Source organism: Crinia signifera, chromosome 8 (assembly GCF_055691185.1).
Source record: "Crinia signifera chromosome 8, ASM5569118v1, whole genome shotgun sequence".
NCBI classification, from domain to species: Eukaryota; Metazoa; Chordata; class Amphibia; order Anura; family Myobatrachidae; genus Crinia; species Crinia signifera.
In genome coordinates, this window is record NC_139224.1 from 73,265,082 (window position 1) to 73,290,081 (window position 25,000).

The following is a 25,000-nucleotide window of genomic DNA, read 5'->3' on the forward strand; positions in this document are numbered from 1 at the left end:
AACGCGTTTGGGCGGAGCTGAAGGACGGAAGCTGGTGACGCGTGGTGACGCGGTGACGCGGTGACACGAGGTGACGCGGCTGAGTCCAGGAGAGAGACTGTTTGTACAGCGTGCTACGTTCCAGATAGCCCCAAATTGGTGATATATTCATGCGCTTTTGTGTTATTGTGATGATAACACCTGTACCTTTGTGAGTGAACCTTTTTATGAGTAAAGATTGATGCTTTTAAATCAAAAAATACTACACTATTGTGCGCCTCTTGTTCTTTCTTTTTTCTACAAATCTACAGATTGGGCTGCTTGGAAGGGCCCACACAGGAGAGCTGCACCAGTCTGATTAATTAAAACCTGGGACATTACATGTTTGCTACAGCGATCAGCGCTTTTTGAGGATAAACTGTTGTTGGATATATATATATATATATATATATATATATATATATATATATATATATATATATATATATATAGCAAAGCAATATATCCGGCACTCAGACCAAACTTGAATACTTGAACGGGTGCCCCCAGTATATACCGCACAAAGTCTTGTTTGCCCAGCAATTACATACAGTAACTACAGTAGTCCTTGTCGATTCTTCAGTAACGTGAGTGCCACTTTGGAAATTGGTTTATATATATATATATATATATTCATATGCACACAAACAGTGTACATGAACACAGTATGCATACATGCATACATGCACACGGTATACATACATCAAGTCAAGTCAAGTCAAGTTTATTGTCATCAGCAGAAGGAGAAACTCTATCTGCAGACGACATTGTATCATACATAAAATACCAATACAATAAAAGCAATATCCGCAGATTACATACAAAAAAAAAAAGAATACATAAAAGATACATAAAACCAAACATCACTTCAAGCATTTAACATACGTACTGCTGATGGTAGGGAACTATTGTGCAAACGGCTTGTACGTGCCCTTAGGGTTCTGAACCTTTTTAGCGAGGGTAAACTAAACTAAAAAACGGGTGGCTGGAATCGGCTAAAATATTATTAGTACGCTTTAAAATTCTGCAATTATAGAGCTCCAGTATGGTTGGCAGCTGCACTCCGATGATTTTGCCTGCGACCTTTACAATACGTTCTAATTTTGAGCGTTCTCTAGCCGTGCAGTTGCCAAACCAAACAAAGATACCGAAGGTCAGGATACTTTCGATTGAACATCTATAGAAATTTGTCATGGTGGGCCTGCTCACACCAGCCACTTTTAAGCGCCTCAAGAAAAAGAGACGCTGTTGGGATTTTTTGTATTTGAGTCAGAACATTGCCAGACCATGACAGATTAGCTGATACCTGAAGACCCAGGAACTTGACTGACTCCATAATTTCTACATCTACCTCATTTATGCACACTGGTCTCTTCGGCACAACTAGCTTTTTTCTGAAGTCAATCACTAATTCTTTGGTTTTACCTTCGTTTAACACTAAATTATTTCCTTCACTCCAGGCTACCAGTCTCGCTAGTTCTTTTCTATAGTGGGTTTCATCATCCTCACTAATCAACCCCACAACTGCTATATCGTCAGCAAATTTCACAATCTTGACAGAATCAGAGGACGATATGCAGTCATGGGTAAACAGCGAGTATAGTAGGGGACTGAGGACACATTACTGCGGCACTCCGGTTTGAATTGTGGTCTCCTCAGATACCAGTGGATGATGTCATCTGGCTTGGGAGAAGCCCATTTGTGGCTGTTCCTGTTATATTGTCTTCAGGTATTCACAGAGCCACGCCCTCTGATGAAGTCCCTGACGAAACGCGTTAGGGCGTGGCCTGTGATACCCGTGTCTTGCCATACCCTGCATCTCGTCTTGTGTGTGTTTCCCCGACGTATGGTCTGGAGTCCCGGCAGCGCAATCCAGCGTTTGCGGCTTTCCTCCCATCGGTGGTGGTGTGCATTTCATCAGGAGCTGTGTGCCCCGGGTATTTATAAACATCTTGTGGTAACCAGCCCACAGCAGTTTTTTAAATGGTACGAGCAACTGCTTTTATCTGTGTTGGAGTTTGTACTCTATATTAAATATTGTTTACATGCACCATGGAGCGCCCCTTTGTTCTCTGTGTTTTCTAGATTTCTATTCATCCTGACCCTGGATGCCATGTTCGTGTAAAGGGAGCTGCAGTTCTGATTGTGGACTTTGGTGATTTTCCTAAAATTCCCTTTCTAAGGGTTATATTGCTGGACCAATATTGGACTTTAAATACTGAGTGCTGCTCACACATACATTTTTTCCACATATATATATATATATATTTTACAGTTTCTTATATAGCGCAGCAGATTCCGCTGCACTTTACTATATATATATATGGTACTTATGTATTATCTGGACTCCCATGTTAAATGCACCCTATTTTTTCATACCCCTACTATCCAACTACGCATGGAGTTGATTTTATATAGTGTGGCGAGCGCAGCGAGCCCCGCGAGGGTACGCGGTCTCATAAGAAAAACGGGAGTCCAGATATTACATACAGTAAGTACCATATATATATGTATCAAATAGTAAAACCAGCGCTGAGTGTAGGAATTGGAAAATCCAGTGAATGTTCCTTTAGCTGAGTAGAAGGAATATATTAGCCAAGACCAAGGTCCTTATGTGTGCGGACTGCAGCAACCTTCAGAAACAAATCCTAAAGGATCCAATGAGGTAGAAATCTGGTCAAAAACAAAGAGGAAGGTGCGCTTCATGGTGCATTAAAAGGGTTTTTAATGAATAACAAATGTTGGACAAAGGGGAGCAGGGCATTTGCTCGTACCAGGATTATAAAACAGGGTGGACTGGATACCACGTGACATGACATATATCAACCAGGCTAGGCAGCTGGGCAATCCTGGTCCCAAAGAACCGAGTACCTCAAAAGCCCCCTCCCCCCCGGGTTGCGGGCAGACGCCTGAAGGAGAGCAGGATCGGGCGGAGAGTCCACAGGAGCAGCAAGCCAGTGAGTGCGGATAGCCAGGCCCTGACTAGTTTCGTCACTGGGACTTCATCAGAGGGCGTGGATTCCGTACATATTCACATCCCTTAAATAGGGCTGGGATGTCAATCATCTGCCACAGCTCACGGGGCGTCGGCCCACATAAAGCTTAATGCTTAATAAAAATGCAGGCAGATGACTTCGTACAAAAATTTTTTATATCTGTCCAAAGATATTGCACAATGAAAAAATTAAGTACTTTAAGAAAGCTGTGAAAATATATGTCACGTCTTACAATTTATATGCCACAAACATACAAAATCTGTTTCTTAAAGGGACAGTACTCCCCAAAAAAACATGAAAAATTTCATAAAATTTTAGTCTTCTTGACATTAAAAAATTAAGTACTTTAAAAAGCTGTGAGATGATATGTCACGTCTTATAGTTCATATGCAACAAACATACAAAATCTATTTCTTAAAGGGACAGTACTCCCTAAAAAAACATGAAAAATTTCATAAAATTTTAGTCTTCTTGACATTAAAAAATTAAGTACTTTAAGAAAGCTGTGAGATTATATGTCACGTCTTATAATTCATATGCAACAAACATACAAAATCTGTTTCTTAAAGGGACAGTAATCCCTAAAAAAACATGAAAAACGTCATAGAATTTTAGTCTTCTCGGCATTAAAAAATTCAGTACTTTAAGAAAGCCACGAGATTATATGTCACGTTTTATAATTCATATGCAAAAAAACATACAAAATCTGCTTCTTAAAGGGACAGTACTCCCCCCAACAAAACATGAAAAATTCATAAAATGTAGGTGTTTTAAAAACGCGAGAATATATGTCACGTCTTACAATCTAAATGCAACAAACATACAAGATCTATTTCTTAAAGGGACAGTACTCCCTAAAAAAAAAAAAACATTAAAAATTTAAAAAAATATATTTAAAAAAAAGCACATTAAAAAATACTAAAACAAGAAAATATATAGTAGACAGTTAAGCTCAATTGATGAAAGGTGTAATCTCGTATCCTTCATTGAGTCCTAACGGACACAATGTTTTTAGTTTAAGGATCCAAAACGTTTCCCTTTTCAACAATGCCTTCTCCCGATCACCTCCCCGCTTCCCTTGCTGGACTATTTCAATCCCCTTAAAGTTTAAGCTGGAAGGGTTGCAGTTATGATTTTTACTAAAATGACGGGACACACTGTGATTGGTTATACCATGCTTAATGTTTCTTATATGTTCAAAGATACGGATTTTTAAACATCTCTTAGTTTTCCCGACATATTTAAGGCCGCAGCCACAAGTTAACAAATAGATTACAAACATGGAGTTACAATTTATGAACTCTCTAATTTTAAAATCTGAATCCGCAATAGCGGGACCCTTATGTGCATAAGGGCAAGCTTTACAGCCATTACATGGATAAAAACCTTTGATAGACAAGAATGTTTCAGATACTGGGTTCTCCTTTACCACTTCTAGTTGACTTCTTGCTACCATAGTGCTTGTTGGATTTGAAGGGTTTTGGTTCTGCGCTCCTATCCCGGCTGCCTTTCCCTTGTCAGTAAGGTCACCCTCTGACCTTAAGTTAGTGGATTGTGTCAAAAAATGGGTATGACAAAGGATATAGGCGCCAATGGATATTTAAAATAATGAGGTTTAATTAAACATCTAAAAAACATATAAAAACATGTGAATTAATAGAAAATCACTTCAAGTAGTAAATCTTCTTACCCCTAAGGGTATTTGGAGCCAGCAAGGATGGAATGAAACAGGATGCAGTCCGGATTGTGCACCCTGTTGTGGCTCCAAATACCTATGCACCGGGGTCCTGGATGAAGTTAGTGGGATACCAGTCACTGCCAAACTTGCTACCATAGTTTTTACTGTTCTAGATCTCTTATAAACAATTCGAGGAGCTGGCTGAATGTGTCCGGATAAAACCGGGTCTAATTTAAGTACATGCCAGTGCTTTCTAAAGATGGAATTTATCTCCTTTTCTTTGTTATTATATTCAGTAATGAACAGTACTTCGTTATCAAAGGTAGTTTTTGTTGAATCTACTGTCTTTACATTTAGAAGGCTGTTCCTATAACGATTTTTTGCTTTGTCAAGAGCCCCTTGAACAATCCCTGAAGGGTACCCCTTATCTTTAAATCTTTTAATGTACACAGAAGATTGCTCATTAAACTTCTCTGTACTAGAACAATTCCTTCTGAGTCTCAAAAATTGTGAAAAGGGGATATTATCCTTCCATGGGCCGTAATGACAGCTGGTATAATCAATCATTAGAGTCTACTGTCTTGAAAAATGTACAAGTTTCAATAACATTACTTTCAGGAAAATTTTCGGTACTTAGTACAATGTCAAGGAACTCAATACGAGATTTATGAAAATGTGATGTAAATCTCAAATTTAACTCATTAGAATTTATTCCCTTTAAAAATTCATTAAAAGAGCATTCATCTCCTCTCCATATAATAATGATATCATCAATGTAGCGCTTAAAAAGCGCTACATTGTCAGTACAATGCACAGCGATGGAAGACGATTCCCATTGGCCCATGTAGATATTTGCCAGACTAGGGGCACAAATCGTCCCCATCGCTGTCCCGCATGTCTGAACGTACCAGTCACCCAGAAATTCAAAATAGTTTCGTTTCAATACGAACCGTAAACAATCACAGATAAAATTTATCCTTTCACGGGTCATTGCTGCATCTTTCTCTAAGCAGCACCTCACCGCCTGAATCCCTTTTTCATGAGGGATACATGTATACAAAGTTTGAACGTCGACCGTGGCAAAACAAAGATCTTTCTCCCAATTAAAATCCTTAAACATCTGCAAGAGGTGTGTGGAGTCTCTAATATATGTTTGAAGAGCTGGTACATATTTTTTAATGAAAGAATCATCATATTCGGAGATGCGGGCTGTAAGCGAGACGATTCCCGCAACAATAGGGCGGCCTGGGGGTGTCGTCCTATTTTTATGCACCTTCGGCAGGTGATAGAAGGTTGCAAAATTGGGAGTAGTGTTGTGAAGGTATCTGTATTCATCCTTATTAATAAGTTTCTCAGACATGCCCCTTTTAAGCAATACTTCAAGTTCGGCCAGATATGTATCAGTGGGATCTTTTATCAATTTACTGTAGGAATCCATATCGCCAAGCAGCCGATATGCCTCATTTATATATTAATCCCTATCCATAATGACCACACCTCCGCCTTTGTCGGCGCTCTTTATAACAATAGACACATCAGAAGCTAAATTTTTCAAAGCCTGTTGTCCTTTCCTACTAAGGTTATTTGTACTATTTTTAAACACCTCAATTTTATCGAGATCTTTTTTAACAAGTTCGGAAAACAAATCAATGTAGGGGCCCCTAGACTCAAGCGGATAAAAATTTGATTTTAATTTAAGACCTGACATTGATTTTACATCATTTTCATTAACCCTATCCGGGTCAGCGGTAGGTGGCTTTCGAAGAAAATGTCGTTTTAATGTAAGCTTTCTGGCAAATAAATTAAGGTCAATTAAAAGATCAACTTTATTGGGGCCATTGGTAGGTGCGAAGGAAAGCCCTTTTCGCAATACCGCTAATTCAGTATCTGTAAATTTTCTTTTAGACAGATTAAAGATCCCTGTACAAATATCGGAGGGAATGGACACACTATCGAGTCTGATAATTGATTAATCAAAAGTGTCTTTGTTTGGCCCCTCTGTTTGGGAATTCCCTTTCCCCTTCTTCCCCTAGTCTTCTTTTTAGACGTACTGGGGTTCTTTGTGGGGTTACCTGTAATTGTTGGGCCCCAACAGGTATGTTCATCCCTAAAAAAGGCTGTTGCATTTTTCTTCTTTTCAATGGTACAAACCTATTATTATGAACAATTCCCATCGGCTCATGCTTAGAAAAAACTGGCTGTTGACAATATTTTTTAGGGTCTTGTATACCAAACTTTTTCTTATTTTAATGGGAACTTTTTGCCATCTATATTCTTGTTGGTTTCTAAAAACCCCATCATAGTTAGGCCGTCTTGGTGAATAATTAGGTCTATCATTATTTATCACGGGGTTCCTAAACTCATGGTTTTTTTTCAATTTTTAGTTTTTGTAATCTTTTAATTTGCGGACAGCTTTCCTTTTGGGTTTCATTTTGCCAAGTTCCGACTTGATTTTTATTATAATCGGACTTATCCCTCAAAAACTTTTTTTGCTTTGTCTCTATAATTTTATTTTCAATAGAGGTAACTTTCTTATCTATGTCAATTTTAGCTGCAATAAGAGACTCTTTATCACATAATTGATCCAAAATTGGTGTAAGCGTAACCAGATTTTTTTCTACTTCCATTTTCTTTTTTTCTGACAGAAGTAAGCGCATTAGTTCCAATGCACTTTCATTCAGAATGTGATTCCACTCCTTCATGAATTGAACATTATCCAACCCTATGGTAGGTAGTTTAGACAGTCTTAATCCCAGAGGTACCCTCCCACAGGTGATATAGCTGTCTAGACTCTTGATGTCCCACCAGGTTTTTGCCTCCTTGATTAGTAATCTCTCCAGATCAACCAAACAGCTTTTTTTTATCCATGGGGCTATTAACATCAGGTGGCACATCAAATCTTTCATTAAATATTCGCAAACACTCCTGAGAGCGTTTTATGTTCAATTCACTATTTCTATACATAATGATATCATGCAAGAGTAGATTAGTGAATATTGAGAAATTCTATACACAAGCAGCTGAAATTTCAACACAGATCCAGAGGACAAACAACAATACATGTATCAAATAGTAAAACCAGTGCTGAGTGTAGGAATTGGAAAATCCAGTGAATGTTCCTTTAGCTGAGAAGAAGGAATATATTAGCCAAGACCAAAGTCCTTATGTGTGCGGACTGCAGCAACCTTCAGAAACAAATCCTCAAACAATGAGGTAGAAATCTGGGCAAAAACAAAGAGGAAGGCGCGCTTCATGGTGCATTAAAAGGTGCATTGTTTACGGTTCGTATTGAAACGAAACTATTTTGTATTTCTGGGTGACTGGTACCTTCAGACATGCGGGACAGCGATGGGGACGATTTGTGCCCCTAGTCTGGCTAATATCTACATGGGCCAATGGGAATCGTCTTCCATCGCTGTGCAGTGTACTGACAATGTAGCGCTTTTTAAGCGCTACATTGATGATATCATTATTATATGGAGAGGAGATGAATGCTCTTTTAATGAATTTTTAAAGGGAATAAATTCTAATGAGTTCAATTTGAGATTTACATCACATTTTCATAAATCTCGTATTGAGTTCCTTGACATTGTACTATGTACCGAAAATTTTCCTGAAAGTAATGTTATTGAAACTTGTACATTTTTCAAGACAGTAGACTCTAATAGCTACCTTGACTATACCAGCTGTCATTACGGCCCATGGAAGGATAATATCCCCTTTTCACAATTTTTGAGACTCAGAAGGAATTGTTCTAGTATAGAGAAGTTTAATGAGCAATCCTCTGTGTACATTAAAAGATTTAAAGATATGGGGTACCCTTCAGGGATTGTTCAAGGGGCTCTTGACAAAGCAAAAAATCGTTATAGGAACAGCCTTCTAAATGTAAAGACAGTAGATTCAACAAAAACTACCTTTGATAACGAAGTACTGTTCATTACTGAATATAATAACAAAGAAAAGGAGATAAATTCCATCTTTAGAAAGCACTGGCATGTACTTAAATTAGACCCGGTTTTATCCGGACACATTCAGCCAGCTCCTCGAATTGTTTATAAGAGATCTAGAATAGTACTACCTCTGTGCAACCTTTTGGCCTAAAAACAATATTGTAAGCGGTGAGGTGTTCAGTATAGACTGGAAAGGAATGGAAATGAATGGTATTGAGGTTATTAATACTGTAGGAAAAATTAAAAAGGTTGTCTATTGGCCTTTTAAATGTTGACCTAAAATCTTGCTATCCTCAAATCAAAGCTGTTTTGTAAGGCTGCTAAAACCCCCAAAATACTCAAATGGACAGAAACAAAATGCTGACAGAAAGAACATGAAATTATTCAATAAACTAGTACAATTCAACGTGTGACATAATCAATAATGAATTTATAATATTTACTTACCAATTTAATACATGCAAAGTAAATAAATAGAATACAATACAGTGCTGCTGAAAGAAATTTCATAAAAGCTTTCCACTAAAGCAATATGCTGCTAATCTTAGTAAGCATTAAAGGTATATAGGTTTTCAAGATTATCCTTTATAATAAAAAAGTAATGTTGCTCCTTACCTCAAGTGCTGTGCATATCGGAGGCCACTAGTTGGCACCTAACAGTGCAATTTATATGCATGCACAACCACCAGCACTGACATTACTGTTAGTTGTAACAGCATTTTGATGGGGTGGTAAGTAGTAATAAAATATTCACATTAGAAATGTGTGGTCTCCATAAATCTGAATCCACTAAAATTTTGTGGCTCTAAACCAAACCAAAACACGGTCTAGGGCCCTCATTTTTGCTTGGTATGCTACATTGCAAATTCGCAGTAGTTACCAATATTTTCTGTCTGCGCAGATTCGCATATGCACATGTGCAGGCCTTCACTGTGGGCACCCTTAGAGACTTGCATACCCTCCGTGGTGCTCGCAGCGGGTGGACGTGCAGGAGGCATTTTCTGGGCATACCCACATAATTGCTTGGTTGCCCAGGAAAACGCTGAATGCAGCTGTACTGAATTACCCCAATTATTTTATCTATTTTTTTGTTTGTTTTATTACTGTGTATTAATCAGTAAATTATTTTAGCTATCATTCACTTTGTTAATGTATTGTTTTTAAGTGCTGCTTTGTTTCCAGAATGCTAAATAGGTCTAATTATTGAAGGGTACACTGTTCCTGAGCTGAAACCCTAACGAGGATAACACTCTGTAATAGATGTTTTATAATAAAAACTGTTTAAAACTATATCACTATTGTGACATGTTATGAGGATAATCAAATAGTTTCTGGATGGTTTTTTTTTCAAGAGCCTTTAAAAAAACATTGAAACATGTTATGCATGCATTTGTGTACATAGTAATAAATGATGGTAGACACAGTGTAGGAGAACCGCATACTCACTGATGGTGCAGCTGATCTTGTCCAGCACCCAGACTCCAAGAACAGCAGCTGTCTGGGCCCTTGAAAGGCATCCCGCGGGCCTTCCACTTGAAGTCTATCCCCAGGGCCTGGGTACAGGGTTTGGCAAATCCTTCATTCCTTAGTTTGTGTATGACTGGATGTATTTCCTGGCTGGCCACCTGCTGGTGCTCTCACATTTTGTCCCGCAAACAGGAACCCAGAGCATGCGTAGAGCATAGCCAGTGCATTCATGCACATGGGGTGACAGGTGCAGTTATCATGGGAGTGTTGCAGTTGCGGGTGGCAGATGCTGCAAGCCAAGTAGGGGGAATTGAAGAGTAGGTGGATGGAAGGAGTCAGACACACTGCCTGTCCCTGTGCTTCCTGCAGATCCCGCTGTTTACGTTTTTAAACATTTCTTTGCTTAAATATTGATAGTACCCAAAAACTCTCAAACACCCACTTAGTATTTTGTGAGGTATCTTATTTTGTCTCAAATAACTGGGAGCCAACTAGGAGATGCAGCTGATATAATTATAAAATGATCACACCGAATACATAATAAGTGCAGGATAAAAACCAAAGGGGATGCGGTGCTATGTTTCAGTGTCCATGTCGACTGTGTCAACATTCGGGTAATAAAACAGTGAAAAACCCCATGCCAACCTTTTGACTGTCGACCTTCCCCATGTAGATCTAATGCTTGTGTCGACCTAATGACCTCGTCGGCCTAATGACCCTGTCGACCTTCCTGCATGTCAACCTTCAGTCATGTCGATCTTCATGCATGTCGATCTAGTTGTGTCGACATAATGCTTGTAGACCTAGTTGATGTCTATCTAATGATCCAAAACCGAATAATTCTGACAAATAAGTCTGAGTTCTTGCCAATACTGTATATTGCTCTGTGAAACCCTTTATTTTAACTACTGAAGTGTATTTACAAATAAAAATTATTTCTTATATTCTAGATCCCACTCTTAAAATAGATGACAGCAATACACGACTTCTGATTGGCTGTTTAGTTGCCATCATATTCATACTTGTAGCGATTATCGTTATAATACTTTGGCGACAATTTTGGCAGAAGATGCTCGAGAAGGTACTGTCAATTCTGTTCATTAATATCTGTGTATATCTTAATGTCAGTATGTTATGTCTTTATGTCTTAATGTCAGTAATTAATGTCTGTAATTTTTTTTATAATTCTTTATTTTAAAGTGGTCAACCAGCAGAGAAATAAACATAGAAACAAAAGGGCCGCAAATGCCCAATATTGAAAAAAACAAAAAACAGCCACATGGAGGAAGAATCATAAAAGAAAAAACAATAGGTGTTACCCATGGGTCTGCTTATTACTTAGGAAGGGGTGATGGTCTACACTCAGCAGGTAACCATGGTGCCAAAACTTGGATAATAAGTAATTATCTTCATCACTGAAACATGCCAAGTCTGGGATTTAAGTGCAGGGAAAAAGAGAGATTTTCTTCCAATTTTGCGCAAGCACGGTTTTTGCGTGGGTAGTTTTTTTTGAGAATTTACAGAGGGTTGGGGGGATAGCACAACAAAAATATCCATGGATCTTTTGGTACCAATGTCACTAGGGGCCTTATTTTGGTTCATTCTTTCTGACAAAATCCTTCTTAGATGGACAAAACCATGTGCACTGCAGGGGGGGCAGATGTAACATGTGCAGAGAGAATTAGATTTGGGTGAGTAATTTTTTTTTTGTGCAGGGAAAATACTGACTGCTTTATTTTTACACTGCAATATAGATCTCACTTTGAAGTAAAACCCCACCCAAATCTAATTCTCTCTGCATATGTTACATCTGCCTCACCTGCAGTGCACATGGTTTTGCCCATCTAAGAAGGATTTTGTCAGAAAGAATGAACCAAAATAAGGCCCCTAGAGAGTTCAATAGGCAATGAACTAAATCCCAAAAGGAGACAATAATTGGACAGCTCCACCATATATGGATCATTGAACTCCTGCAGCCACACCCACACCAACAGTCAGGTGAAGAGGATGGAAACATTTTATTGAGTCTCTCAGGAGTGTATTACCAATGATAGTAGATCTTATAAGTAGTTTCTTTAATTTTGGTAGTACGAGAGCTTTTGGCTATCCTACGCTTCTTCATACGGGGGAGGTCTCAGATCTCACTACCAAGCAATTTCATGGGATCTCAAGGAGGTTAAGCTAGCATCAAGAAGGAGGGTGTAAATCTGGGAGATCAAGCCTTTAGATAAGGGGCAGTGTTTACAAAGACTTTTAAAAGAAATAAGTGCTCAAAGAACAGGGGGGGGTAGGAAATATAGAACAATTTAAGGAATTCAAAAGGGTTAAGTCAGGGGTCTTCAACCCATGGCCCGCGGGCCACTCGTGGCCCGCGGAGCTGATCTCAGTGGCCACCTGCCCGCCAGCCCGCCATGCACAGGATTTTTTTTTTTTTAAAGTAAAAGAAAACGCTGCCGAGGGAGGCAGCGTAATGGAGTCCCCCCGGGTGCCGCCTACCCGATTTCCATTGGCTGCAGGCAGGGCAGAGGAGTGGATCCAGCGCGGCTGAGGGAGGAGGAGGCACGTCTGGTCACTAGCTGGGGAGTTGGGACCCGGCGAAGCTGCGGGAGGAGGAGACGCAGCTGGCGGGAGCAGGGGACCCAGTGCTGGAACTGCAGGAGGAGGAGGCACAGCTGGCGGAGGGGACCCGGCGAAACTGCAGGAGGAGGCATGGATGGTGGAAGCAGGTGACCCGGCAAAGCTGCAGGATGAGGAGGTACAGCTGGCGGGAGCAGGGGACCTGGCAATGCTGCCGGCATTACTGGGGGCATTGTGTGTGGGGCATTACTGGGGGCATTGTGTGTGAGGGGCACTGCTGGGGAATTGTGTGTGAGGGGCACTGCTGGGGCATTGTGAGTGAGGGGCACTTCTGGGGCATTGTGTGTGAGGGGCACTGCTGGGGCATTGTGTGTGAGGGGCACTGCTGGGGCATTGTGTGTGAGGGGCACTGCTGGGGCATTGTGTGTGAGGGGCACTGCTTGGGCATTGTGAGGGGCACTGCTGGGGCATTGTGTGTGAGGGGCACTGCTGGGGCATTGTGTGTGAGGGGCACTGCTGGGGCATTGTGTGTGAGGGGCACTGCTGGGGCATTAGGTGAGGGGCACTGCTGGGGCATCATATGTATAAGCAGGAGTACTGCTGGCATTATGGTCTGTGGCATAATGGGCATCAGTGTGGGGCATAATGTGCAATGGGCATAATTTTTGTGTGGATTAATGTGTAATGTGTATTATGGATAAACAGTGTAACAATGTATATTGATTTAAGTAGCCTTTCATTGTTTGGGTTCGATCTGTGAGGCGTACTAGGTCACTGTGTGGGCCTTCATGTTTATATGTCACTGTGCAGCCTTCAGTCAACTTAAGCGTGTCAGGACAACGACCATACCTGCGGTAACCAATGTCTGGTCATGCAGGTTGCAAAAGAGGTGTCAGGTAATTGTTTTCCTGCTAGTTCACACTCGTTATAATTAGGCCACACTCCTTTTTTGGGAGCGCGCCTACGGCGCGTGCAATTTATTCAATATCAAATTATATATGGGGAGGGGCACAAATTTTACTGTTTGCACTGGAACCCAAATTGGCTGCTGATAACTATTTGGGTATGTGTGTGTGTGGGGGGGGGGGGGTTATGTGCTGAGCATGGGCGGCTGTGCCAACTATCTATGAAGGACTGTGCTGACGTTATAGGGGAGCTGTGATTCTATGAGGCGTCCGAAATACCGCAGTAGAGTATAGTGGCCCTTGGGCTTCACTGGATTTTTTTAGGTGGCCCACGCTGTCTTAAAGGTTGAAGACCCCTGGGTTAAGTATTAAGGATGGGGTGTTCTTTTGTAGTGTAGACAAAGCTAGAAATTGACCCTGGTCGGAAAAATTTGCAGGAAATTTAAATACGACCTTACTCCAATTGCAGAACCTTGTAGTAGATAATCCAGGGGATTGTACCAAATAGGGGTCAATGGAGTTTTCAGGGAGGTGATTTTTATTTTAAGAGAGTAAGAATCCCAGAGTTTAGTGCTAAATTTGATAGTAGGGAGCAGTTTAGATGTAGGGGACCATTTCAATGTCACTCCAGGAAGTAGAGTGGGGGCATAGGAAGCGATAATTTAGTAGGTATCAGGAAGACCCCTACTACCCCCCGCTACCATCCTCCCCAAGGTTTTGGCTGTATTGCGTGGGTGTCTATGGTTCCAAATTAAGCGGATAAGGGTTTTTTGAATATTATTAAGGAACAAGGCAGGAACAGCTACAGGGAGGGTCTGAAAAAGATAGAGCCATTTTGGGATTATATTAATTTTAACAGCTATGATCCTACCCTGCCATTAAATAATAAGTCGATTTCATGAAGCCAAATCGGTCTGCATTCTAGAAAATAGAGGTGGGAAATTTTCATCAAATAGGGGGTCATAGCGGGAAGTCAGATAAAGCACGATATTAATTTTTTTGTTGCCATTTGAAGTTAAAATTAGCTTTAAGGTTTTCAGCTTCACAAGGGAGAACATTAAGCAGCATGGCTTCAGACTTGAAGTAGTTTATCTTATAGCTATCTTATAGCCAGAAACTGTGCTGTAAGACCTAAGGACAGAAAAAAGATTAGGGAGGGAAATCGCTGGTTGAGTCAGGGAAAGGAGAATATTGTCCGCAAAGAGAGATATCTTGGGGTTGGTGTTACTTGCACACCACTAATATTGGGATGGGATCTAATTTGGGAAGCAAGCAGTTCAATTATAAGAGCAAATTTTAGGGTAGATAGGGCAACCCTGTCAAGTGCCATTGCAAATGTGGACAGGACCAGAAGGTATACCATTAATGAGGACCGTAGGAAAAGGGGCAGAATATAAATCCAGGAGACCCTTGAGAAAGTCACCAGACATGTCATGACCTCAAAAGCCACCTTCAGAAAACTCCAGGAGATCCTGTCAAAAGCTTTTTCAGCGTCTAAAGAGAGTAAAATAGAAGGGTATACCCTAGAGTTTTAAATACTGTATGATTGAGATCAGCACGTCTGGCATTATCTCATGCCTAGCAACCCGGGATAAACCCTACCTGATCATAATGGATAAGGGAAGGTGTTAGGCGCCGCCATGTGTCTCCGGGGGCACTGCTGTCACAGGACAGCGCCGGAGCCGATGGACACAGCGGGCGGCGCCATGTTTCCCGGAATCTGCCGGACGTTGGGGCGAAAGCATCGGGCATTGCTTAGCAACGGTCCGAACTTCTGCCCTTCGCACAGCGGCTGATGTCACAGCCGGCAGGGCGCGAATTATGAATAAATAGCCGGCGTCTGCTAGGAACAGATGCCGGTTATAGCTTCTGATCCTGCTTGTCAGTGTGTTTGAAATGTTCCTGGTTCCTGGAAGCTCTGCCTGTCAGTCCCGTCTGGTCCTGCTGCCTTTGAGTCCTCTCAGCGTGCTCTAGCATTCCTGCAGTGTCCTCTATTAGCCTGTTATATTTCTTTACTGGTTTCAGCCTGTGCATTGTTGCTTTTAGAAACATAGAAACATATAATTTGACGGCAGATAAGAACCACTTGGCCCATCTAGTCTGCCCCTTTTTTAAACATGTTACCTCATACCATATTTGATCCTTATTTTTTTGTAAGGATATCAATATGCCTATCCCAAGCATGTTTAAATTGTACTACTGTATTTGCCTCTACCACCTCTGATGGGAGGCTATTCCACTTATTTACTACTCTTTCTGTGAAGTAATTATTCCTCAAATTTCCCCTGAATCTTCCTCCCTCTAGTTTCAGTGCATGTCTTCGTCTTCTGCTGCTCCTTTTCCTGTGAAGAATGTCTCCCACCTGTACCTTGTTAAAACCCTTGATATATTTGAAAGTTTCTATCATGTCCCACCTTTCCCTTCTCTGCTCTAAAGTATACATATTAAGATATTTTAGTCTTTCCTGGTACGTTTTTTGATGCAGGCCATGCACCATTTTAGTTGCCCTTCTTTGTACAGTCTCTAATGTATTTATATCCTTCTGGAGATATGGCCTCCAGAACTGAACACAATATCAATATTCTAGATGAGGTCGTACCAATGACCTATACAGTGGCATTATTACTTCTTTCTTCCTACTGGTGATACCTCTCCCTATGCAAGCAAGCATCTGACTTGCTTTCTTCATTGCTTTGTTACATTGCCTACTTGCCTTTAAGTCCCCTGAAATAGTGACACCTAGATCCCTCTCTCCCTCAGTAGTTTCCATTATAGTGCCATTTATACTATATTTAGTCTTTGGATTTTGCAACCCAAGTGCATGATTTTGCATTTTTTGGCATTAAACTGTAGTTGCCATGCTCTTGACCATTCCTCTAATCTACCTAGATCATCAATCATTTGTTTTACCCCTACTGGTGTGTCTACCCTGTTACATACCTTTGTGTCATCTGCAAAAAGGCACATTTTACCCTCAATTCAATTTGCAATATCACCAATAAATATATTAAAAAGCACTGGTCCAAGTTCAGATCTCTCTGTTTTCTGTCCTGCAACCATGCTCTTATCTATTCAACTATCTTAGAATCCAATCCCAAGTTTTCAAGTTTATTTAACAGTCTGCGATGTGGGACAGTGTCAAAAGCCTTACTAAAGTTTAGATAAGCTACATCCACAGCCCCACCTTGATCTATTACTTTAGTCACATAGTCAAAAAGTCAATAAGATTTGTTTGACATGATCTTCCCCCAGTAAACCCATGCTGTTTTGGATCCTGTAAATTGCTGGTTTTGAGATATTCTACAACTCTTTCTTTTAAGAGTGTTTAAATCAATTTCCCTACTACTGATGTAAGGCTCACTGGTCGATAGTTGCTTACCTCTTCCTTGCTTCCACTTTTGTGCAGTGGGACTACATTCGCTGTTTTCCAGTCCTCTGGGATTACTCCAGTAGCTAGTGACTGGTTGAATAATTCTGTTATTGGTTTTACAAAGCTCCCCTTTAAGCTCTTTTAGTATCCTTGGATGTATCCCATCTGGCCCCATTGATTTATCCACTTTCAGTTTTGAGAGTTCTGTGAGGACTTTCTCCTCTGTAAATGGACTTGTTTCTCCCTCAGTTTTCTGACTATACTTGCAACTTAACTGTGGCCCCTTCCCCTCTCTTTCAGCAGTGAATACTGAGCAGAAATAATTATTAATATTATCTGCTATTACATTGTCCCCCTCAAGAAAACTTCCACTCTCTGTCTTTAGTCTTGTTATTCTACTTTTTGTTTTTCTCCTTTCACTTACAGATGGGGCAGGTCCCATCTTGGCAGGGGATGGCGCTGGCAACGCAGGCTGCCATCCCCCGCCAGCGCCATATTGACGGCGAGAAGGGGAGGCGCACGCACGAGAGGCGTGCGTGTCCCCTTCCGACGGCACTTCCATCCGCTCCCCCGGGTCCCCGCCGGCTTGTCGGCGGTAACCCGGGGTCCCCGCCGCCTGCCCGCACCCCCCTCTAACCCTGTCCGTCTCCCTGAGGCAGAGACGGACAGGGTTTCCGTCACCCCGCCGACGGAGACTGAGACGCGCGTGAGACGCACGCGCGTCTCAGTCTGATGGATGGCGAGGCTGCTGGCGAATCGCCAGCGGGGACGTTCTGGCGATCCGCCAGCCAGGATGAAGACTCCCCCATCTGTATATACCTAAAAAAAGTTTCCCTACTTCTGGTGGAACTTGCAACAGGCAGCTCCCAGTTTACATCAGGCAGATTAAAGTCTCCCATGATTATCACCTCTCCTTTTAATGCCATTTTATTGATGTCCTGCCATAGGCTCTTGTCAAGTTCCTCTTCCTGACCTGGTGGTCTGTAGATTACCCCTATACGAAGAATCGCCTTCTCCCCTGTTTCTATGGTCACCCAAAGTGCCTCAGTTTTTTCTTCAATACTTTGTATTAAGGTAGTCTTTATGCTTTTTTTCACATATATTGCAAACCCTCCTCCAATTCTTCCCATTCTGTCCTTCCTAAATAAAGTATATCCTGGTATAGCTATGTCCCAGTCATGTTTTTCATTGCACCATGTCTCTGTAATATCCACAATATATATTTCTTTACTATTCACCGCTGTGCATTGTTGCACTTACATTTCTTTATTGGTCACCACTGTGCATTGTTGCACTTATATTTCTTTATTGGTCACAGCCGTGCATTGTGACGTTTATATTCCAACATTGTGCATTGTTGCATCCATATTGGGTCCCCATAGGGGGGGGGGGTTCCAGCCTGCCCATTTTTTGGGCTAGTTAGTCATCCTCTTGTGCTCCAACTGCTTCTGTGGAGACATTGTCTCCTGTGAAGACCTGGCAGCATCGGGGTTGGAGCCGGCATAACCAGCTCCTTCGAGCAGCTGTTATAGGTGAAGCCTAGTTCTAGCACGTATCCACGGACTGCGACTGGGGGCAAAAAAGTCAGGGGGCAAGTTGGCGGCTCTCCCTCTGACCCTAACAGAAGGAAGATATGGGTTCAGGTGGTTTGCCAGAATTTTAGCAAATATCTTCGAGTTAAGGTTAAGGAGGGAGATGGGCCTATAACTAGTACAGTTCAGTGGATCCTTACCCTCCTTAGGAATCACAACAATTCTGGATTCAAGCATCTCAGGTGGCAAAAGATCACCACAATGAGCTGTATTACAAGGGAATGTAGGTAAGGAACCAGCAAGTCAAATATTTTTTTTATAATATACCATTATATTAAACCCATCAGGGCCAGGAGATGCGCCATGTTTTTGGTCTTTTATAGTTTCTTCAATTTATTCAATGGAGATCAAGGTATTAAAATGGTCCAAAGCACAATGGGGTAATTTTAGCAGATTAGATTTGGCCAGGAAGTCAGAAATTTGATCAGGATGGGACAAAGCAGATGAGATGGCAGAGTAGGGTCGGTGATTCTACAGGTACTTGTAGGAAGTCTGAAAGGCAGCTCTGATATCAACATGATAATGAACTATCTGACCATGGGGATCTTGGATCAATATAATATTTTTATGGGCCCTGGTAGATCTAAGTCAAATTGCAAGAACTTTGTCTGCCTTATCTCCTCTTTCATAGAAGGACTGACAAAGCCATTTAAGGCTCTTGGCCACCCACTGGGATAGACGAAGATCGAGTTCTGACTCAGTTGTATGAAGATCAGACAAAATGATAGGGTCAAAAGTCAATTTATGTTGTGACTCCAATGTATGAAGTTTAATGGAAAGTTCATTGATCTGGTTGAGAGATTATGTATTTTGTATGGGAGCCATACAGGGTTTCCCAGTAAGACTGCCTTATGTGCTGACCAGAGGGTAGATCAAGAAATAACTGGGGAGTCATTCAGAATAAAATAGTCAGAAAGTTGAGTATAAAGATGGGGTTTTATTGTAGGGTTTTTCAAAAGAGAGTCATTAAGGCGCCATGGCATGGGACGAGGGTGAGAAAACAAACCTGAAATATTAGAAGAGATAGGGGAATGGTTGGACCAAATGAGGGGGAGAATGAGGGCCAAATGGAGATTTAGAGCAAGTTCATAGCTGAGCAGGATCATATCTATATGGGAGTATAAGTTACAGTATGGGGTGAGGAATAAAATATATAGTCACGAGCAGAAGGGTCTTTCACCCTCCAGGAGTCATAAAGGAGCTGGGACTTCATGAGACATAGCAGAGACTTGGAGTGTTGAGACTTTGACGAATGTTACGAGGCCACAAGAGTAGAATGAACCAAAGTAGGATTCAGAACAACATTAATGCTCTCAGTGACAATGAATTATCCCTCTCTAAATTGGGAAAGAACAGAATCTAATTTGGCAAAGAAAAGGTTTTGGTGCTGGTTAGTGCGATATACATTAACAAGGGTACAAAGTTTATTATTTACTGTAGCTTCTCTACCAGCATAGGGTAATGGCCCTATTTATCAGTATAGTAATCGATAATCTTAATGCTAATGTGGCAAGCATATTGTCGCAATAATGAAATGTGTCAGGGTAAAGTTTACTATGCAGTTCAGGGTGGGAGTTGTGTAAAAAATTAGTCTCTTGGAGAAAACACAGGTCGCCTTCGTGGATTCTGAGGGTAGCAAAGAGCTTCACGCATTTTGGGGGGCTATTAAGCCCTCTACATTTAAGGATAGTACACGAAGATCCCTGGGCAACAAACCAAAATATAAGCAAGATAGAATAAATAATGAATTCTAATAAAGGCATAATGAGACAAAAGAATGAGGAAGATACAGTAGATGGACGCCAAGAGAAAAAGGAAAAGGAAAATTGGGGATCAGGGGGGATGAGGGGTCGGTGGGTCATCTGTGACAAGGCCAAGACCAATTGTGCTGACAAAAGGAAGGGATGTTACATGTCTGATGGACATGTAGGTCAGCTAAAGGGCCCGAAGCCCTAGGGGGCATGGCAGGGCGTAATAGCATTACATTGTGGTAGAGGTAGTCTGGCGATGGACCCCTCTTGGGAAATCTGGGGGAAATAGCTTGGAAAAACACCAAAAGTAAACAGCAAGCGGAGCAAATTGGGGGGAAGAAAAAGACATATCATAGGTAAAAAATAAGAAAAGCAAAATAAGTGTTTGGGAAACATGGAAGAGGAGGGATCATTGTATGTACAATAACAGACGTCAGATGGAGAATTTTATTTTTAAAAACACAGGTACAGTAAATGCAATAAAAGTATGTACAAAGAGCAAACAAAGGGTTCATTTAAATTGAACGTGTAAGGAACCTGATAAACAACAAATAAAACAGAAAAAAAGTCTAAGGAATACACAAAGCTCCTCAGCAGAGGAGAACGACCATTACAGGTCAATGAAACAAAACGTGTCAAGTAGCAAAAAACAAAAACACAAATCAGGTCACAGGAGGTGGAACCGACGAGGGTGATGAAGCTGGAACTGTGGACCATTTGGAACGAGGAGGCTTCATCTGTTGTTGTGTAGAGGCACAATAGAAGAGTCACCTGTAAAAAAGCCCAACTTGGACAATAAGGGTTGTGCTTTAGACAGAGATCTGACCATGAGCAGTTTACCCTGATGCCAAACCAAGATGTGGAAAATAAATCCCCTTCGATATCTGCACTTGGCTAATGTGATTGTGGGGAGGTCTTGGAAGATTTGCAGGGTGGAGTTATCAAATTAAACAGAAACAAGATGACGGACCTCTTTCATAACTGCTTCTTTTGCAGTGAAGTAATACATTCTGAGGATGACATCTCTGGGATGAGAATGGTCTTGAAAGTGAGGGCGGAGTGCCCAATGAGCCCAATCTAGAAGGAAATGGTCCTCAAAGGTCGCAGAACAGAGGTTTGAGGTAATGCTCAAGATGCATTGGTTCAACATCTTCTGGGATACCCCTGATTCTCAAATTGTTCCTCCGCGCCCTTGAGTCCTGGAGGGGGTACATTTTGCCTCCACAATTATATTTAGCTCCCCAGAGTCCTACATTGGCTGACTCTGCAGAGCAGCAGAAATCACTGGCATATATGACATCTTCCTGATTATTTGAGAATGTGCAATCGCAAAGTAAGCGGGAATGTGGTAGAGCACCTTCTGAGGTCTCCTCTATAACAGTTCTGCAATAATCAATGGAGATTGGTGCATGTGGACCAACATCTGGACCTGCAAAGAGCAACTATACTGGTCCTTTCTCTTTACAAACTCGTCTATGTGACATCTCAGCTTTTGTATCAGTATTTCAGTGGAGCCCTGTACTTATTGCCTTGCTTGGTTCATTTTTTCTCCTGGAAATTTTCTTCTCCACACTAAAATTTCACAGCCTTCCATCACTTCAGTCTTTGGTAGTGGCCCCATATCAGGGCCGGGTTAAGCCTTTGGGGGGCCCGGGGCACTTTAGACAGGGGGCCCCTCCCACTTGTCATGAACTGGCAAAACACAGAGTAATGGCAGTATAAACTTGGGTAACTGCAGAAGGGGGCTCAGTGCTTCCTCTGATTAAAACCCTCCCACGATGAGGCCACTGCTGTCAGTGTGACTTGGCTCCGAATGCTCAGCACCATTAATCATTGTCACATTGGCAGATAGAAGAAAGCTGCAGCACTACCCCACTGCCATGAACAAAACCTTTAGCTAAAAAAAAAGTATCTTTTTATTCTTTCTCTGACAATATTGTACTCTGTTTGCCCAGATAGCATCCCCGCAAAACTACAAAGATAAGGGGCGGCCCTAAAAAATCCCCGGAATAAAAAGGGATAAAAATTGCTTTTGTGAGGATTATTAATCCCCCTCTCCCCCATCCCCCTTATACATTTGAATTTCAAAATTGAGAAGTACATCCAGACTCCATGCCTCCAGTTAGTAGTGTTGGATCGAAGTAGATCAACTTCTAATTCCTGTACAGTGTGACAATTCATACTTGTGCATTATTGTGTCTGGCCCTGAAAATGGTTTATAACTTGAATGGAAACAAAACAATGCCTTGCTCTTCATTTACATGCTAAAGCAAGAAAATTCAAATCAATAAGTATATGCAGATACTTAATTCATCAATAACATCCTGCATGACACATGTTGATTTAATCAAAGAAAAGAATGATGTGATAAACAAGTTTAGGCAGACTAAAGAGATCAGTGGAAGCTCAAACTGGTCACAAATGAAAGGCCTTGAGGTCTGACAATGTAAAATAATATTTAAACAGAAGCATGGCATTGATATTCAACTGTATATTGCATATATTCCACAGCAGAATTGAGTAGTTTAGCATGTAATCCACACTATAGTGAACAAAGCTCAAAGCGTGCTAACAAGTGCTTTAGGAAAGAAGCAGCATCTACTGTACAACTTTGTACCTAAAGAATTAAGGTGCAACAGGAGTGATGAAAGCAGCAGCCAGATAATGGAACTGGTAAGAGACAACCAAGCTTCTTATAAGGTGTCATATAAATACTGTAGGAGAGCATTTTACAGTACATTGTGAAATATAACAACATTTAGACATAATATGAAAAGTACAAATTAAAATCATTAAGTATAAACATATCTTGTTTTGCTCAAATATTCTGCCCTGCGGCAGTCAAACTGAAAATCTCATTTAAGTAGAGCAGGTAAACTGGAGCAACTGTATATACTATACAGTGGCAAGCACACAAGAAGTGGGTGCTGATTATAATCATAATTTTTATCGACATCATAATCAGTGCACATCTGTGCTCTAGTGATCTAGCACCCACATCAAATAAGCTTCCTGACAGAGATATATATATATATATATAAAACAAAGAGGATAGAAGAGGGCGCTTCATGGTGTATTAAAAGAGATATTTTTATTGGATCCCACAAGAACAATGATCCACAGTAAAAGGCAATTGCTCGTACCGAATATACAAACAGTGTGGGCTGGTTACCACATGGCATAGATATAAGCACAACAAGGCTAAGCTGCTCACACGTCCAATACCGGCAAGTTGACCTCCAGGAAGCCGCGGCTGACAGACGCTGGATTGCGCTGCTGAAGCGATGAAGCTTGGAGACACCGGCGTCAGGTGTTACAGACGGATGACGGGAGACAGCACACAGATCGGGTAAGAAGTCACAGGCCACGTCCTGACGCGTTTCGTCACTGGGACTTCGTCAGAGGGCGTGGCTACTGTGACTAACCGCCCGATATTTAACGTAATGACCAGCCAATAGAATGCTGACATCACAAATTAGAACAAAGACATCAGCTGTGTTCTATAGTAAAAGGTACAAGCATTCATAAAAACTTGGCACTTTCATTTTGTATATTTTGTATCTTTTATTTTTAATTGTATCATAACACTTATGTACAATGTATTTTATTTGTCCATGTATTGCATACATGCGATTGACATATATATGTCTTTTATTGCCGCAAATGTTTAAAAATGCGGTGTAGTTGTAAAGTGCCAAGTTTTTATGAATGCTTGTACCTTTTACTATAGAACACAGCTGATGTCTTTGTTCTAATTTGTGATGTCAGCATTCTATTGGCTGGTCATTACGTTAAATATCGGGCGGTTAGTCACAGTAGCCACGCACAAAGTCCCAGTGACGAAACGCGTCAGGGCGTGGCCTGTGACTTCTTACCCGATCTGTGTGCTGTCTCCCGTCATCCGTCTGTAACACCTGACGCCGGTGTCTCCAAGCTTCATCGCTTCAGCAGGGCAATCCAGCGTCTGTCAGCCGCGGCTTCCTGGAGGTCAACTTGCCGGTATTGGACGTGTGAGCAGCTTAGCCTTGTTGTGCTTATATCTATGCCATGTGGTAACCAGCCCACACTGTTTGTATATTCGGTATGAGCAATTGCCTTTTACTGTGGATCATTGTTCTTGTGGGATCCAATAAAAATATCTCTTTTAATGCACCATGAAGCGCCCTCTTCTATCCTCTTTGTTTTAGATCTTCTTGTGCCTTTGGAACCCTAGGCATTCGTGTTTTCACGAGAGGAGGAGCTGCAGTTCAGTAATTTGGACTTTGGTGAAATTTAAGACCTTTGGACTTTGGTCTCTTTCAGCTGGTCTGAGTTTGTAATCAGTGCTCTGAAACAACGCTTCTGTTATATATATATATATATATATATATATATATATATATATATTTCTGTTTCCAGGAGTTCATCAATTGTATTATTTTAGAACAAGCCCTTATTCTCTGCCTATCCTTACTCACCTTTTCCATCCCCTATTCTTAAAGAAAAAGAAGTTGAAGTGTAAGATGAGAATCTAATACAAACATATGCTGGTGGTGCAGCATTTCCTAAAAAGTGAATAGAGCATGCAGGGGATGCTTGCGGTGGCCCGCAAAATTGCTGGACACTTTCGGCATTCTGCCACTGCCTGCTGAAGGCTGGAGCAGCAGCAAAAACACCTCAACCTACCCTGCCATCACCTCAAACAAGAGGTGGTGAT

At 41.3% G+C, this 25,000-nt stretch overlaps 1 protein-coding gene across 1 annotated transcript in view; it reads left to right on the forward strand.

Annotated features, from left to right (window-relative positions):
• The window catches only part of DDR2 (discoidin domain receptor tyrosine kinase 2), a 589,808-nt gene that overhangs the window by 407,061 nt on the left and 157,747 nt on the right, over positions 1-25,000 (forward strand). The window contains exon 10 of the mRNA XM_083156673.1: positions 11,060-11,190. Coding sequence (XP_083012799.1) covers positions 11,060-11,190 — 131 coding nt within the window. The remainder of the gene's footprint in view (positions 1-11,059; positions 11,191-25,000) is intronic.